The following is a 17,775-nucleotide window of genomic DNA, read 5'->3' on the forward strand; positions in this document are numbered from 1 at the left end:
TCTGGTGAAAGCAGCCTGCTAAATGATTGCATCCCAGTTTTTGGAAATAGTAAAACAAACAAACAAACAAAACACAGGCACAATGAAAAACCTGTAGACATTCCTTGAAACTGCTTTGCTATACCTGAAAATATTGCACAGGTAGGCCTCCAAACCTGCAATTCATGTTCTTTCACAAGGCATCTGCAATTTTGGGTAAGATCAACAGTCCGTTTAGCTGAGTCCTCCTAGTGGTTTAGCTGACCACTTCTACAGTGGTCAGTAGTGGATATTTAAGGTTTTTTGTTTGTTTTGAAGGAACAGAATAGTATAGAAGCCGCTATGCAAAATTTGAAAAGTCAGACCGTGGGGACTTTCTGATTTGGAATTTAATAAGCATTAATTGACTTCTCCTCCATTAATTTGTCTAATTACTTACTGAACTCATTTGTATTTTTGTTATCCACAACATCATGTAAGAACAAGTTTCACATTTTTATTACACACTGCATAAAAATAGCATTTCTTTTTGATTTTCTTAAATCTCCTGCCTGATAATTTCATTAGCTATCCTGTATTTCTCGTGTTAAGAGAAAGAGTGAATAGTTGTACTTTATTTATTTTCATGCATTGTTATTTATTTTTTATTGTATGGCTTTCTGCTTATAGCTTATGCACCTCCTATAACATCCTATAATAATGAACAAGGAAACATTGATTAGTCATATACTTTCTGAAGATCCAGCAAATACATTTCCATAATGGTTGGAGGACAGGGGCCCTATTATCCAATACCGAAGACCCTTGTAGGATGGAAATAACTGCTCTACAACCTGTTAGAAAATGAGGCTTCTTCTCCTCCTTCTAAAAATTATTTTTCTTGAGAACTCTTGAAACAAAGTATCAGAAAATTATCTTCAATCACACTCACGTACCATTCCTGACAGAACTAGGGTCATTAGAGTTACAATGCACCAAGTCATTAAATTAATTCAATAATCACTACTTTGAGACTTTTGTATTTCTCTTAAGTCTAATTTTTTAAACAATGCAGGCCTGAGTCATGATCTTACAATTAGTGAATACTAGCCACCTGAATAAAATAGTGACTTCATCCTGTAATCTGAACACAGTACAATGCAAAGAGTCACTATCAGCTCGGCACTTTTATATATCTGGCCCTATACTTAAATGCCTAAATAGGAACTGAGTTCTGAAATGTGACCTCTATCATTGAAAATAAAAATCTAAACATTTTTCCTCTTTCATTTTAATGAGTTATTTTTGCCATTTAAACAGCATATGATAGTTCTTTTACTATGCATACGCTGGAAACATCAGCTTCCCAGCTTCTGAATATTACATATTTTGCTACTAAACCCAATAATTCCTGAGAATTCACTTGAAGATTTTATGCATCTTACATTTCAAATGAACATGTTTCTGGAACAGGGAATGTCTTACTATCAGAGCTGTGGCAAGAGCTTTGCCCTCACTCTTTCAACCATTATTTAATGTTTAATACGGAAAAAAAGACAAATAGATTTACACCTGATTGGTTGAATACATGCCACCAAAACATAAAGACCTAAGCCTGCTACTGTGATGTTGACTTTTTCCATTAGAGAATTAGAAAGCTCACATTTCTATGTTTTATAGAATTGAATTCTGCTGCCTTAAAATTTGAATTTTTGTAATTACTTGATGAATATATATCTATATATAAAATTGTGGCAAGTGGATTTACAAATATTATCTATAAATGCTAAGAAATTAAGAATGTTGAGAATGCATGTAAGAATGCACCCTCAATGAGGATAAAATGCTATTACTCATGGGAGATATGGTACTTTCCATGAACATATGTTGAATTACAAAGCCAAACCTTAAACTGGCATTTTAGATCGCCTCATTCTGAATTTCTGAGGGCTTGTAAACACCAATCACTTAAAAAAAAAAAAAAAAAAAAAAAAAAAAAAAAAGATCAGAGGGAAAGTGTTCCCAACTTTCTACCAACTATGAAATTCTCTCATCCAACTCAAAAACATCACCAGAGAAACACAATCACCAACAGATCACTGAGAAACAGAAGAATCTTCTGGCCACATGGATGAACACAGAAGCCTCGTATATTTCCAAAGGAAAATGCTCCCAGCTTCTCACTGGATAACACAGCACCACTGATCAGCCTTGAAAGTCCCTGAGATGTAGCAGTTTAAGGTGTTTAAGTAACTTTAAACTACATTAATTTCCTCTCCTTCTGAAATCACATTTGAACAGATTAAAACTGCATTAACCAGAGAAGAAACACACACACAAAAAAAATCAAAAGAAGTAATTCTATTTAAAAATAAAAATAAATATATACAAAATTTTGTGGCACTGTGCCAGTGCGTTCACATAGCTCTTCTTCTAACATAATAGAGAAAAAAATAATTCAAAGTATATGTGATTTAAAGAGAAGACTTGAAAATCACTGAATGAGATTGCTCACAGGATGCTACTAAAAACATTAGTCCAGAGGCATTATTTTTTACCCAATTCAGCCACTATGCTTAGAGCCAATTACAATACCAGGAACTTAGTCCTGTAACACTGTGACCATGACATTTTCTGCCTTGAATACCTGAAGTCAGTTTTTCACTATAGTATGAGCTGTGATTAGTGGTTATACATACATATATATGATCAAGTAACCACGTTTGGTTTAAAAATCATATAAAGTGATATATTATTTATTTATTTTGCTTTTTGCAGCCTTTTTGTTTAAAACCATGGTCAGCCACTATGAAGCAATCCCAGTCCTATAAAGAAACCTACTGGAAAAAAAATATAGTAAATTTCAGGTCCTGCACAGAACTGTTGTGTGCTTCATCAAAAGAAAAAAAAAATAATCAAAGGGTACTTGGGGTAATTAAGTATTGCAGCAATTGATTTTCTCATTAAAATAGCCTTTATATCTAATGTAATTTCATTTATCTTCCTGTGCTCATGCCCACAACAACAAAAAAAGTAACTTTCACCTTTCACATCACAAAGTTTGTTAGGTACCCTGGAGGGGACAAAGAAATTAAAGGTGCCTGTAGAATTAGCAAGGACTCCTGGAAGAGAAACATGCATCCCTGGGAAGTATTTTCAGTTAGTTGAGGTGGACAGTGATCAAGACCTGCTACTATAGGATGGTGGTTGAGCAAGCTGCAAGAGCTATTCTTGTAGGTTTCAGTCTACTGGAAACTACAAACTCATACCTAATCAACACCATCATTAGTCTGGAAATTTCAATGCAGATAAAATAATTGGAAGAACAATAATGGTGAACTACTTTTTTCTGCTTTAGGAGGTTAACCTCACAAAGGAAGGGTAAAGTAGACTGGAAGAGGCTCCACAGAAAAGCCTATTCCTAGCATTATCCATACAGAAACTGCTACACGTTAAGACTTCCCTTCCAGTACTCCCTTTTCATTAACTGATAAGAACAAAGGACATGCAAGCAGCAAGGTAGAATTGCTGAGTACATTTTCTCCCAGGACTAACTGTTCAACATACTCTTAAATCATCTGAGACTCATGAGAAAGTTAGGAATATGTACCTTTATTTTCCATACTCTCCAGTGGGAAAGCTCAGGTTCACTGTGGCTTGACAGAGACTGTGAAATAGGGATGCCTTAGTCTCTGGTCCCTGAATTAACCATCAGTCACTTCTTGCCTAACCACACCTACAACTAAAGAGACTCGTAACATAATTAAAATTAGAGCAACAGCTAAAAGACTGATTCAGTGACAATGAGCTCATATGATGACCTCTGAGGGTTTGCTCTCTCTTGATGAGAGAACACCTTGATGAGATGACTGAAATTTGAATTGGTAATGTCACACGGAGTATTCCACCTCTGGGTGGTTGCCCAAAATGGTTAGTTGTGACAGAAAATTTTACATTCACTGAGGATGGAAAAGAGTCCTCTGTGGAAAGACCTAAATGTATTAATTTTTATTTTTACTCATTCTAAAAAGCTACCACTGCAGGTGTCCACTCAGGAGATTTTATCTGGAATGTAACATAATTATCTGATTTTTAAAAATTAACTTTTACTAAGCTCCACCATATCTGCAATTTTTTACCGAGATCTGCAAAACCAGAAGCATTTTACCAACTTTAGTCTTGACAGGTCATCTGGACTCTGCATACTGCCATAATGGCTGCCATCATAACTATGGCCATTCTTCAAGAAAATTAAGAGAAATACAGAACTTCTTGCAAGAACATGAAGTACATCACCTGTCTTTCATAAAGTCAAGGAAAATTTAGACCTTAGTTCACTGTTTATGCAATTCTGTTTTAGATCTTACAGAAAATCATTCCATGTCACAAATTAGACACGCAATGCCACCCAGAAGCGGAAAGGTGTACAGCACCTCAAGTGTGACAATGGTGCAGAGCTGAGAGTGATACATCAGAGACTCTACAATCAAATATCCGTTCATTTAAAAATATATATTTTAAGGAAGGAACCTCCAAAGCAAGCCATCTTCAGTGTTGAAAACAAACAGAACAAGATGACTGACAGAAAGAAATACAAATACTGTCAAAAACTGCACTATGAAGAGGTCCAATATCAAAACAAAAATGACTTGTGATAGATAATTAAAAAAAAAAAATGATAAACTTTCAAACATAAGTCATTAAATAATTACATTGTGAAGGCTAGATCATGTGTTCAGCACTTTAAAACATACAGTTCCCCCTCCTCAGCAAATTAAGTTAATCTTCACTTATTACTTTGCTGTATTAGGCAATTCTGCTGAGTTTCTAAATTTTATGCAAGATTTTTAGCTAGATGTAACAGCTAGACCTTCCAAAATAATGGCTTGTGAAAAAAAATAGAATCCTTCAGAAGTCAAGTTTTATTTAGTGGAGCTATCTAATAACAGAACAATGACAAATACATTTTTACCTTTGAATGCAGGGTTTTGTTTTGTATTTTTATGTAGCTTAGAATAAGTGTCTTCCCACAGATTGAAAAAATATTGAACCAGTGAATTAAATATAGAGAACTGGGAGGGAGACCAGTTAGCACCATGCCTATCATTATTTAGAACTGTTTTATTTTGCAGAAAACATCACAAAAACAGATGAATAGAGAAAAGGGATAAAGATACCTGATCAGAAGCAATATAGTATTTTTAAACAATTTGTTTTTCAAAGTGCATTATAAATAATGAAACCAAGAGGCTGCCGGCAAAAATACCAAACAGGGCTTTACACAGGCTTTTTACTTACTAAGAAACAAGCTCCCAAGAACCCCAGAAACAAACTTGTGGTAAAAACAGAGTTTCCTTTTTTTTTTTTTTTTTTTTTTTAAAGTGAGCTGTCTCATCATTGCAGATTTTCCCAAGTCCTTACAACTCTAATTAAAATGTGGTAATTGGTTATGTTACCTCAATTACCATGATGCATGGACATTGATGCAAAGCGACACCAATTGAATCCCTCGGGTGTTATACCCCAAGGCCATCCCATTTATTGTGGCCTTATTATTTTCAATTGTGTGGCTGGATGTGCAGCATACTTTCCAGCCACTACAGATGGATTTTTTGCTGGACATACAATGTAGTGTGCAGGATGACTTGGGTGAAAAAGAAAAAAATTTAATTTTTCATGGAGCATAGTAGAAGACTAAATTATCAAAAACATGATTATTTCAGATAATTTCTGGACAATATGAGAATTACAGCACCTCAATCCAAATTATCTTAGCTCAAAATCTCCATTTTAAAAGCGTCATTAATACTGTTCCTTCAATAATTGGCCCTCTCTGTTGCATGAGAAAAGAGATTGTCTGCTCTATAAAACAGATACCTTTCTCATTCAGTGAATAAGCAGTCTGGAGAAAAAGCAGTTTCTCTAGTCACCAAAAAGGTAGGAATTCAATTGCAACTTCAGAAGTAAAATCCATTAGAAAATACAGTCTTGTCTCTATGTGAGCCATAGTAGTAGGTCAGTTACATGAACTCCAGTATCAGTAAAACAGTCCCAGGAAAGCGAATACCAATAGTCACCTCATTGTGAATTCTTACATAGAGACATATCTGACCTGGACAGGACATCAAACTGTGAACATCTGTGGCTGGAGGAATAATTCACTGAGGCTAGATGCGTAACTGAAACTGGGTATATCATTAGCTGAGCAAACAATCAACAAAATTGCATAAAACAGCTTACATATTACCACTTTGACTTAGCTGCTGTAAACTTGCGGGCATGACCGTGACTGAGTCTGTCCCAAATCCTTTTTTAACTGTTCCGTGTTCTTTCATGTAGACTAGACCCTCTAAAGGAAAGTGGATAGAGAGTTAAAGCTTCTCCAGCTGTTGAACATGAATTTTAGATGGCAGTTTTGGGTTTAGTTGACTAAAGATTGTTGCTATTGCTGTTGCAATTGCCAGACAGACTCCTTTTTCTTTTAAGATGGTTGCCAGCAGGGTCTTGTTAGGCAAACTGAAAGGCATCTGTGTAATTCTGAAGCTAAAATTTAGGTGACAGAAAACATTATACCAGCAAACTATGGAATGATAAATCAGGGGGAAAAGAATTTACCACAAAAAAAAAAAAAAAAAAAAAAAAAAAAAAAAAAAACAGATGGGGGAGATAAAAACCTCTTTTGCTAAAACAGATTAGGACTGCTTCCAGTAAAAGACAAGTGTCTACTGTTTTTTTAAAGTAATCTTTGTGTTTTTTTTTTCACTGTATGAATACCTCATTCTTTTTAGCTAGATTAACCTACTGAATCTAACCACATTTCAACCTCCTGGGGTAATTCTTATTGATAATTTCAGCTTCTAAACATAACTTTAGGCTCATTAGAAGGACATCTTTTACCAGACTTTAGGTGCTTGTAGTACATGTTAATCTCTTGTTATTTATAAATTTATGGTGCCTGCTCTTGCAAAGGTTGAGGAAAATTAAACACCGTTGAAAAACATCAATGAAGACAAACCATTCAAAAGAAATCTAAAACCCTTTTGTGGTTAGTTCCAGCATACATTTGCAATGATATAAGTGGTTCAGATAAGTGACTGGGGATGGAAACAGGACAAAGGAAGATCCCGGTACACAAAATTAAGGAGAGAGTAGAAGATGCATGTGACTCTTGCACTTCTGTAATGCAATAAAATAATTTGGGCTATCTTATTTACTGTCAGCAAGTCAGATGCCGTAAATGAGTCAGATGCCATCAGGGTATAAAAACATCTCATTTGTTTTCATAAATTACAGTATTTTGTGGGCAACCACAAATAAAGACTTGTTACCAAGGGATACTGTTTATGTGCCAAGACTGGCACACCATCAAATACAGAGAGATAGGGAAGCAGAAGAAACAGTCCTGGTACCTACCCAAGAAATGACTACACAGGAACTGAGTGAAAAGGAGGGCTAGAACAAGCCAACTCAGGCCAGGGAAGACAAAGAAACCTGAATCCTGTAGTAGCTTGGGAATCCTTAAACGCTGAGAATACAGATAGTTTTATCAACATGAGAAATTTGTAGATCCTGACACACTTCAGAGAGTCATGTTATTAATTACAAGCCTAGAATGAGAGGTTCCAAAACAAAACAACCCACACTGAAAATTAAATGAGCATCATGATAGCTCTTAATGGCATCCATTTCTGAGCAGAAAGAATGGTGCACCCCCTGCACAGTGAAAGACAACTCAGACTAACAAATAATTCCAGACTCCCTCAGGCAAAGTGGGAACAAAGCGGCATGCACCTTGTGAAGTTCCAAGCACTGGGACATCAAGCAAACTGCAGTACTTGAACACTATGCTTCAACTCCCAATCGATTGCGTCCCACACACAAACACAAGACTCCACTCCCGCTGTAAGAGCAGAACCAAGTTCTAATTAGCACATAACAGCTTATTTATAGTAACAACAACTACAAAAACAAAACTGCTTCCACAAGGCAGGTGCCCATATGCAAAAGGAGATAGTAGGCTTTCACTACAGCAACTTGGACCTCTGTCCAGCCCTCTCTAAGCTATCTCACAATTGCAACTTCTTTCTGCTCTAAGATCAGTAGAACAGATATATTTACTACAATGAAATTATAGGCTTTGTAGATGAAAAAAGTAATTCATCACCTCTGTGATACCTTACCTTTCAGAAAAATATAGCAGAAACCCAGTCCCATCTCTCTTGTACAGTTAGTTACAGACCTTACAGAGACTCATCCTTTAAAATCCAAACTTCAGGATTGTAAGAACTATTTTTTAGTTTGGCTGTTGCAATACTGTACATACTTGTTCTTGAAGCTCTAGAATTCAACTAGTTTTTCGACTGCTGGCCAACTAAATAAACCTTTTGCATAGCACTAACCAACAGTTTACTAAAGCTCTTGATACATTAGTAATATGACTAAAAATATTTTGAAGATGGAACTATCACACAAACATAAACAGTGTTCCTCAAGAGAATTAAAAACCTTACTATTCTATTTTCTTTCTTTAACAGTCTTTCCTGTTCCTCAGTGTCACATTTATCTACTAACCCATTCACTTCTCAGCCTATTTCATCACTGACTTCCCTTACTTCTGTTCTCATTTCTTGCTCTCCCAGATTCATTACCATCAAATCCCAAGAATGTTGTCTTTCTGTCACTGATGAGATGGCATTTGTCTTCTTTTATTTCTTGACTTTCTTCTCATTTAAATGTGAATGTATTGTTTAAAACTCCTACCTCCAATTTCTATTCAGCTTCATTCTGGCTCCTCACTAATTCTGTTTCTTTCTTTCATTCCACTGAAATTTCTCTAACATTTTCTCATGACCTTTATTTTACCAGCTTCTGTTTTATTTTTGACTCTGGTTGATCAGATTCTCAACAAGCTACTGCTTTGGATTTCTTTGCTTTCTAGACTCTTTGTCTACTTCCTCTGTGTTTCTTTGCTTGTCCTTCTTCCTTAGCCTTCTGCTTTTCACTGGACTCTAACAAGCCTTTCTCCTCACCTACTTCCCTTTCTCCTTTTTTAAATAATAATACACACTCATATACCTGCAGTTCTCACCTCTGAACAGAGGTTTCAGGTAAACTCTAGAACATCTAACCCCACCCTTCTGCCTTTCTGTTAAATAACTCATTCTTAGTGGCTGTTAACATAAACTAAGCACAGTCAGAATGGAATCAATCCTTGCTCTCTCCTTCCCAAACTCCTCTTTTCTTCATGCTCTGTCAGTATCACCATTCTTCCTCTTAGTCTGGTCATCGGATCAGCTGTGATATCTACACCTCTTTCTCACTAGCTCTATGAAGTGAGAGAATCATTACTCTTAGCATCATTAAGATTTGACACTTTTCCAGGTCATTTTTCCTGGTCATAGAGTTGATCTCTTTTTTTCCAATAGCTTCCTTTGGGGTCGATACTTCCCTCTCCACACATACATGACTAAAGAAAGGCTGAAAAAAATACATTTGCTTTTCTCCATAACCTTGTACAATCACATGTATCTTCATCAGCTTTTTACACTTCTTCCAATCAGATCAAATTTTTGAGGGCTTAACTGACTCTCCTCAATTACCCGCACTAAGATTATCAGCTGACTGGTCCCATGCTCGTAACACCAGCCTTGCCATTCCATCTGTTTTTCAATGATGTCTTGCTTCCCAGCTCCCTCATACATGCCCCTCTTGACTTGTCCTGAAAGATAATTTAAACCCTGCTCCTTCCGCAAGTCACATTTCTACCTCACTACCTAAAACAAATCAGTTAATAAACCAAACAGACAGAGGAGCACTCCTGCTTTATAACATCTGATAAAGGTAGGTAGACAGCAGATTATTATTATCTTCAACACTTCACTTCTCGACAGCATCCTTCTCACTGACTCACTATTTCTTGGCTGGTTTAGGCTGATAGTATTTTCATTCAGGAGCGGTCAGTTTTTCTAACAATGTGTATTGTATATTTTAATATTACAATAATACAAACAAACAACTCCAAGAGAAATATAGCTTCTGTTATTTCTTTAAAGGAACTTTAACAAAAAGAAGTCAAAAGCAGTATTTCACTACATAGCGTTAGTCAAAAATAGTGTTAGACAATTGTCAGGAAGTATGTGTCAAGTATTTTTTCCTTTTATTTTTTTGATATAAACCTAAAAAAAAAAAAATGTAACCTTGTCACTTGTCACAAACCTCATCAAGGCTCTTCAGTATATGCATTACATAGGGTTATTATTGCTGTCAATGTGGCTCTGGTATACAGACTTCAGCATTATGATAGAACCACAGAACATGCTGAGCCAATTCATCCATTACAGCCAATGGTGTTACAGTAGGGATTATTTTGTCCCCCCTATGGTTTATTGTTTAAACGTAGATACTGCATTGTAGTATAGTTTATGCTGTAAAAAAAACTGTCTAATTTATGCCACTTAATGGATGGTTTAAGCAGAGTGCTATTTTGCCTCTTAGGAATCATTTCCCTGAGATAAAAGCAAATTAATGTATTTTACTTATATTCAAATAACACAGATTTGTATATTAATCACATACTCCTGGCATTCTATGTGAAATACACATCTACTGCTGGGATACTAATTAAAACCAGCCTTACTTACACAGATAATACTTTTTCTGAAACATATTTACAATCAATGAAATATGTTTCTGGGCCCAATTCTGTAAGGAACTGAGAAACTTGGCTTACACTGATTGTTTTCATTACTCAACAGGATCAGATGTGATGAGATTAAATATCCACCAAACAGAACATACATATTGTGAATTTATCTTCTTAATCTGTGGTGTCCATACAATATAATGCTTTGTGAAAAAGTAAAAAGGTTCACTTGTTGCCAGTAGAGACTGGGAATGGCATCTTCAGTCAGAAGAAAACACTCTGAGATGAACTTGCTTGCCTAACACTGAAAAAAGTCTCTGGTGAAAAATGAAATTACATGAGTTATTTTTAAAGTAAGCATCACTCACCGAGTCTTTTTCCAATCTCTTCTGTAGCCTTGTTTGCCACTGGACAGCTTGCATGACAATGGCTTCCCACCTCCTCTCAAGGTTTACGATTATCAACTGCATGGACTGATGATCTGCATTTAGGTTGCAGGTCTCCTGGTCATCCAGGAGGTGCTGGCATAATCGCAGCACTGAGGCTACCCCACGACGTCTCTGTTTGATCTCACAGCATAGGGACTGCAGAACAGACAGATGACAGATGTCAGTGTGGACTACTGTGCATATGAAGACATGAAGTATTATCTGATAGCTAACGGTGCTAATAGTTTTTTCATCTCTTCCATAAATTCCCATACTTAGTGCCAGAGCTGCGTGTTATATTTTCAGATAAACACAATCTTAATTGCATAGAAGGAATAAAGCTACTTTCAGTCTTCTTCAAACAAATGCCATACATAGCTAACTGTCTCAATAATGTTGAAAGTTTTATGGCGTACACTGGTTTATTCTTCTTTTTTTTCCATTCAGATGGGACACATCTGAAACGAGTTACCCTGATAATAATCAACTTCAGAAATTCTTCAGAAAAAAAAAAAGGAAAAAAAAGTAGTATTCATGCAATGAGAATATATATATACACTATATATATATATACTGTGTATCCATGCATATACTTCTCAAAAAAAAAAAAATAGAAATCATGGCTCACATGTACCCTGTCAGACCTTAAGGAAGGAGAGTAGAGAGGTCACTATAAAATTCTTTACACATGTTTTTTGCTATCATAAAATATTTCCAGGGTATTTCTATATTCAAGTAAATTTAGGAATACTATGATAACTGTATCCCTCTCAAAGATGGGTTATTCATTGCATTTATTTCATCATACAGATTCCAGTGCCACAAAGAATGCAGTCTGACGTGAACTGCATGATGGGAGACAATCACTAAGCCCTAATATTGCTGAATATTGATGGGAGCCAGGATATGCTGGTTATATGCCAGAAACCTAAATAACTACACTGAGAGTCTCATTGAATAGCAATATAAATAATGCATCTTAGATGCCAAAGCTAGAGATCTACCACCCGGAAGCAGTAATGGCATGGGGTGCTTCTGAGCACAGTTTTATATACAAACACAATTACATTCTATAGTCACTCAACATCAAATCAGGATTTGACTCATAATGTGTTTTTATAATATCTACAAAACTAGGGTACACAAGGCATGAATACTTCTGAGGATGACTGCTTCAGACCAGCTTCCAAGACCCTATACTTTTATAGCATTGCATGGCTCAAGTATACAACTATTATCAGAGGCCTGTGCTACTCCTGAATTTAATGGGACTGTGCTCCACACATGGGAGCTTTCCAGATAATTTAAATTGTAACTTGCCAACATCTGGTTCCCTCTGTGGGATGCCACAGATGAAAGTGCATGACCCTATGAGAAAATCTCAACTACCATCTTTTCTGAAGACAGGGTATTTGCCTTTAAACTTCCAGTTAATCATAAGAAGCAAAAATAAATAAATAACTAGAAATTTAAAAAGCAACCAGAGCTCTCAAAGCTGTTCAAAACTGTTTACTGGTAAGCAATCAAGACATGTCCTCCTGAATTATACTATGAAAACAGTAACAGTATATAGCATGTGAATTTAAGTTCCAAATTTCTGTAACACTTATATGTTAAAAATTGGAAGGTCTACTTAGAAATATTGTACATCTACAGAATATTTTGCTTCTGGAAGTGTGTGTTTGATCAATAGCATTAAGCTACAAGCAAAACAGTGTACACATCTAAAAATATATATCCTTTCTTTGCCTATGGGTAGTGTACAAGTGATTTTTTTATTCAAAGCTTTCAAGAGAAATGATGATTAAACCCACAAACATAGCTGAATTACTAATCTACTTTTACTGGCACAATTGGGCCATTCTAACAGTTAACAGATTGCTTATTAATCAACAAGGGTAAACAAGACAATGCAATCTCATTTAAGGCAGAAGTTTTAATGCCTAAAAGTATTTGTGTTCAAAATGTTAATCCTGATAAGGCTTCATTAGAAGATGTCTTAAAATGATTAAGTACATTTCATTGTAAAGTACGCTGAGTAGTATATCAGCAGGTGGACATTTCATACAGATGTTCCACTTATTGATATAATGCATTCTATAGCAATGTAAATTACCCTAACTCCGTAATAGCTGGAATTCTATTACTTCTATAATGAGAGAACTCTGTACCTTTAATATTTCTGAATTTTAAATAAGGTGAATGACAAATTCCCAAACCACTATTTATGGCAAAATATGACCAGGAATTTTATTATTCAATTTATACCAGAGCTGCATTTTCACTTACATTTCCTGAACTTGCCCTTATTTATTTTCCTAGAGTTCATTACTAGCTTCCTGCACAGTTCTTTATGTAACCACCATGCCTGACACATTTCCCCTCTGATTCTGTTCATTAGCCTAACATCACATCAGAAAAAAAAAACGGGGGGAAGCCCTACCAAAAGATAAAGTCATGGTCCTTACTTTATACTGTATACCAGCTAAGCAATTCCGTTTTATGAAAGTGATGGTAAGATATATACTAATGGCAGTCAAGTTTATATAGATCTGCTTTAACTTCATGGAAGTTAACACAGCTCAGAATCTGCCCTTATATCATTAACTTACTTTGATCAATCTGATTACATCATCCCTTAAAAATATTGTTCATTTTTGATACAATACCATATCATATGATGAGGTAAGAAGTATTTAATTCATAAGCCATTATATGGGAGTTTAAGTGAGGCCTTTACATTGTGTTAGCACACAGAGCTACAGGGTCTGAGTCATTTTTAATTTACATCAATTTTACACCAGCCTAATAACAGTATCTTTAGTGAAGCTATTTCTGATTTACATGGCTGTGACAGTACAATTAGGCCTATGGCACTTTTGTTTCAATTTTATTATGTGATATTATGGTTAATATTAAACAGGAGAAGAATGAGCTGCTTGTATATAACAGCGTGTTGAAAGAGTTGGCTATAGCAACAATACTTTAAAAGCCAGAGAATTTAATCATGTTAAGACATCTTTAAACCCTATATAATGACAGTAGCAATAATGAATCTAAGCAGTATTATGGTCTGGTATACAATGTCCTAAAGGGACACAATAATTATCTGTATCCTATGTCATGACACCTCACAGTGTTGTACATCCATCCATGATCTGCTGTTGTTAAAATGGCATGCCTGTAAAAAACCAGTAAGAATGGAAATTGTACATCCGAAGTATGTTTCCAGGACCACAGTTATGTTACTTATTTGCAAAGTACATCATTCTGCATTGCGAATTAACAGGTATAATTCATGATTAATTAAAAAATAAATAAATAAATAAATAAAGTGAAAGAAAGCAAAGAAAGAAAAAAAAATCTGACAGATTACACAGAGTATCTCTACCGAGGCTTCAGCTGCATGATAAAGCTGCGGTGGTAAGCGATTGGGTACTTGACAGTTCAGAAAATTATGAAATGATCTAACAGTAGACTGTGGAGTATCATTTAGGCTCCCATGTGAGCAAAAGTTTTGCTGGAATACAGATTAAGAGATGAGGCACATTCGACTGTGGCTCCTCATGCTATCATGCTTCTGTTGAGCTGTACTAACTGTAAATACAATCCAAACCATTGCAAATGTGGGAGAAACACATTAACTTGTATCATTTGCAGTGAGACTTAAATTAACATACACAACTTTGTTTGCTGCAGGCTGAGTGTACACAGTAACAGCAGCTGCCATGTATGAACCTGACTTTGTGTTTGAGTCCTTTGCTTTGCAACAGATACCCTGGTAACACTGAGGTGTTATTCATTATAACATTATTGCAAGTCATGTTTTCCCATCCTGAGGATTCCTATCTGTGCTGCTAGAATCTTAGGAGATTTTTCTTCCCTCTGACTATTTTCAGTGCTTTGAAGTTATCGCTCGCATAGCTAAAAAGGGCTAGCTGAAACTACTTTTACAGCTTGTTAATACCATGCCTTAAATCATGTGGAAAAGCCCCTGCTGAGTCAAATGACATCAAACACTCCTTCCAAGCCATGGGCTAACAGCACTGGGGATGGAAGTAGCCATGATTTGGCCACAAGATGTTCTGCATGACTGTACGACTCTGAAGTGAAATGTAGGTGACCAGAAACGTGTGCAGTTTTAAGCAGTGCCAGAGGATGTAGGAGGCATAGAATGGTGTGAAGCTGGGCAATATTAGAGTCCGTCAGGCCTCAATCCTCAGCCTTCCTGCAGTGCATCAGTGCCTGAGGTGCAAAGCACTGCCCCTTCCACATAAGTGAAGAATATGGCTGGGAAGTAGGCCTTCTTCTTACGCTACATGGTAGGTGACATGGCCACCAACCCACTTTCATCAAGGTTCTTGAGCAGGTGTTTAATATTAGTTATTTAATAACAATAAGGTTCTCAGTGAACTGAGGGACATGTACCTAAATACAGTTTAAGAATTCAAAATTAGTTTAGTTAATTTAAACCTGCATAATCCACATATAGTTACCACACATAATTTTAAGATACGATTTTTTGATATGTAACCATTTGTTACATATTGTTCGTGGAAATCATTTTTAAGTGATCTGAACTTCTTTCAACTACTTCTGTCTTTCTTGCGTTCACTCTACACTTAGGAATATGTGAGGTCCATGCAGAAATGGCTTTGAAACAATGTTGGAAGATGATGCATGTTAACCTATATGGAAGAATTTTCTTCGTGCATTCAGGTTCAGAAGAAATGCCAATGTATACAGAGACCAATGTTATTTCCAGCTTTATGTTGTGTTTCCACATATGGGGAATGCCTGATGGTTTTAGGAAAATGAAAGAAGCTCCATTGCAGATAAATCTGGAATGACCCAATCTAAGAGGAAGTTTTTGTCTAACCTTGGTCTCTTAACGGCTTACTCTTTCTCCTTGCTACAGGACATAAGTTTGTGTGGAAGGGAATGATATCCTTCCTATTGCATCCATTGTCACCTGATGGAAGACGATAGGAAGATTAAATGATTGACCTATTGCTCAGCATTCATATATAGAAATAAAACACAACATCTGAGAATGGAAGCTGCCCTTCTCAGTATAACAATCAAACAACTCTTTAAAAATGTAATTTGCATCTTTATATCTGATTTTTGGCTAGCACAGTGCTTCGGTTTTCGACAGTGCTAACATAAAACTTTAAGAATCACGATTCACATCACTAATACATAAGAAAAGGGGAAAACAAGAAAAAATATGCTTGCAAATACTTGGTTAAATCAATGCCTGTGGGACATTCCCTTGTTTGGGGTGATGCATCTTTGTATTTCAAATTCCACTCTTACAGGACACTTGGTGAAATAAGACTCTTTGTTACTGAATGAAAAAGAAAAACAATAACTCCAAAAAATGTTATTAATAAGAAAGTATTTCCTCAAAACTGCCAAAAGACAAAGATAGGAAGTGAATGATGACTTGCCATCTTTCAGAAAAATACTGCCAAACATGGGTGCTTTTGCTGATTTCAAGGTTAAAAGAAAATGTCACCTAATATTGGAACTCTACTCAGTTGCAGACTGTGGGACTTAATCTATACTGAAGCTAAATATTCTATAAGTATGCAGTGAAGTGCAAAAAGCAGCAATTGAAAAATGACATGATTAAATGGCACAACATGCAATCATTTGCTCTCAATTATATCAATGTATCTTCTTCATTTCAAGGAGTCAGGCAGAAATATTGTTTTTTAAATGCCTCTATTAAATTGGGCACCAATAATAAAATAGATGAGAGTCCTAATAAGCTCATTTACGTAACATACATCACACACCACAAAACTATTCTCTCCAAACAGGTTTGTTCATAGATTTGTCTCCTGGTTGTCACCAGTCTTGGCTATATTAAAAGATTTTAAAGGCACAAGGCTCACAGACCATTCAGTGGAAAACCTTTGTACTTAACCCTTGAGACATCTTTAATGCTAATTATGGAAAAAGTATTGATATAATATCTTTGCTGTCACATTTTATTATGATGATGGTGACAACAGAATCTAGGACTGACACTTCAGAAATATCATCTAATTGCAAGTCAGAAACACAGAATGACAGTTTAAAGTAGACTATGACTTCTTTCAAAACAGTGAACTGTTTCTTTTTATTTCAAAGCCCTATTTTTAATATCATTACAACCACTAAATTGCTACACCAATCATTTCTCTCTGCTTTGCAAAGTGTTACAATACCTCTCTTCCAAGTCTGAGTACAGTTCACCATATTCCTTGTGAACTGTGTATTCTGACACACTTTAAAATAGCTATGAACTAATAAAAACTATTTCATTCTTACACTGACTTCAAGAATCTGCACAAGAGCTTGTATTCTATGTATAATCTAGTACTTAATAGATTTGGGTTAATTCTTAATTCACTCATTTAACTATCTTTAAAATAGTACAAGGGAATTTGTATTTATTTGCAATCAGTAATGTAAATATAGGTAAATATACCTATTTTAAATAAAATATTCATTTTTAAATAGCCTTCTAAGAGTACCTGTGTTTTTTTTTTCCCATTTTACTTCAGAAGTACAGTATATACTTCGAAAAAAAAAAATAACAATCCAGAATCAATGCTACTGGTCTCAGTCCATGAAAGCTGCCATTATATCTATACAGCAGTCTTTAATTTCTTTGTTCTATTCCTTCTATTCCTTATGCTTGTTTAAGTACTTCAAAATATTTGTTTGTAAGAATATTGTTGAATGGTCTGATAT

At 35.5% G+C, this 17,775-nt stretch overlaps 1 protein-coding gene across 6 annotated transcripts in view; it reads right to left on the reverse strand.

Annotated features, from left to right (window-relative positions):
* AKAP6 (A-kinase anchoring protein 6) overlaps positions 1-17,775 on the reverse strand; it is a 273,748-nt gene that overhangs the window by 24,374 nt on the left and 231,599 nt on the right. For all 6 annotated transcript variants that reach the window (XM_035328142.1, XM_035328137.1, XM_035328139.1 and 3 more), the window contains one exon: positions 10,969-11,184. In XM_035328142.1, the coding sequence (XP_035184033.1) occupies positions 10,969-11,184 (216 nt within the window). The remainder of the gene's footprint in view (positions 1-10,968; positions 11,185-17,775) is intronic.

The sequence above is a fragment of the Oxyura jamaicensis genome, chromosome 5 (genome assembly GCF_011077185.1).
Source record: "Oxyura jamaicensis isolate SHBP4307 breed ruddy duck chromosome 5, BPBGC_Ojam_1.0, whole genome shotgun sequence".
Taxonomy (NCBI): domain Eukaryota; kingdom Metazoa; phylum Chordata; class Aves; order Anseriformes; family Anatidae; genus Oxyura; species Oxyura jamaicensis.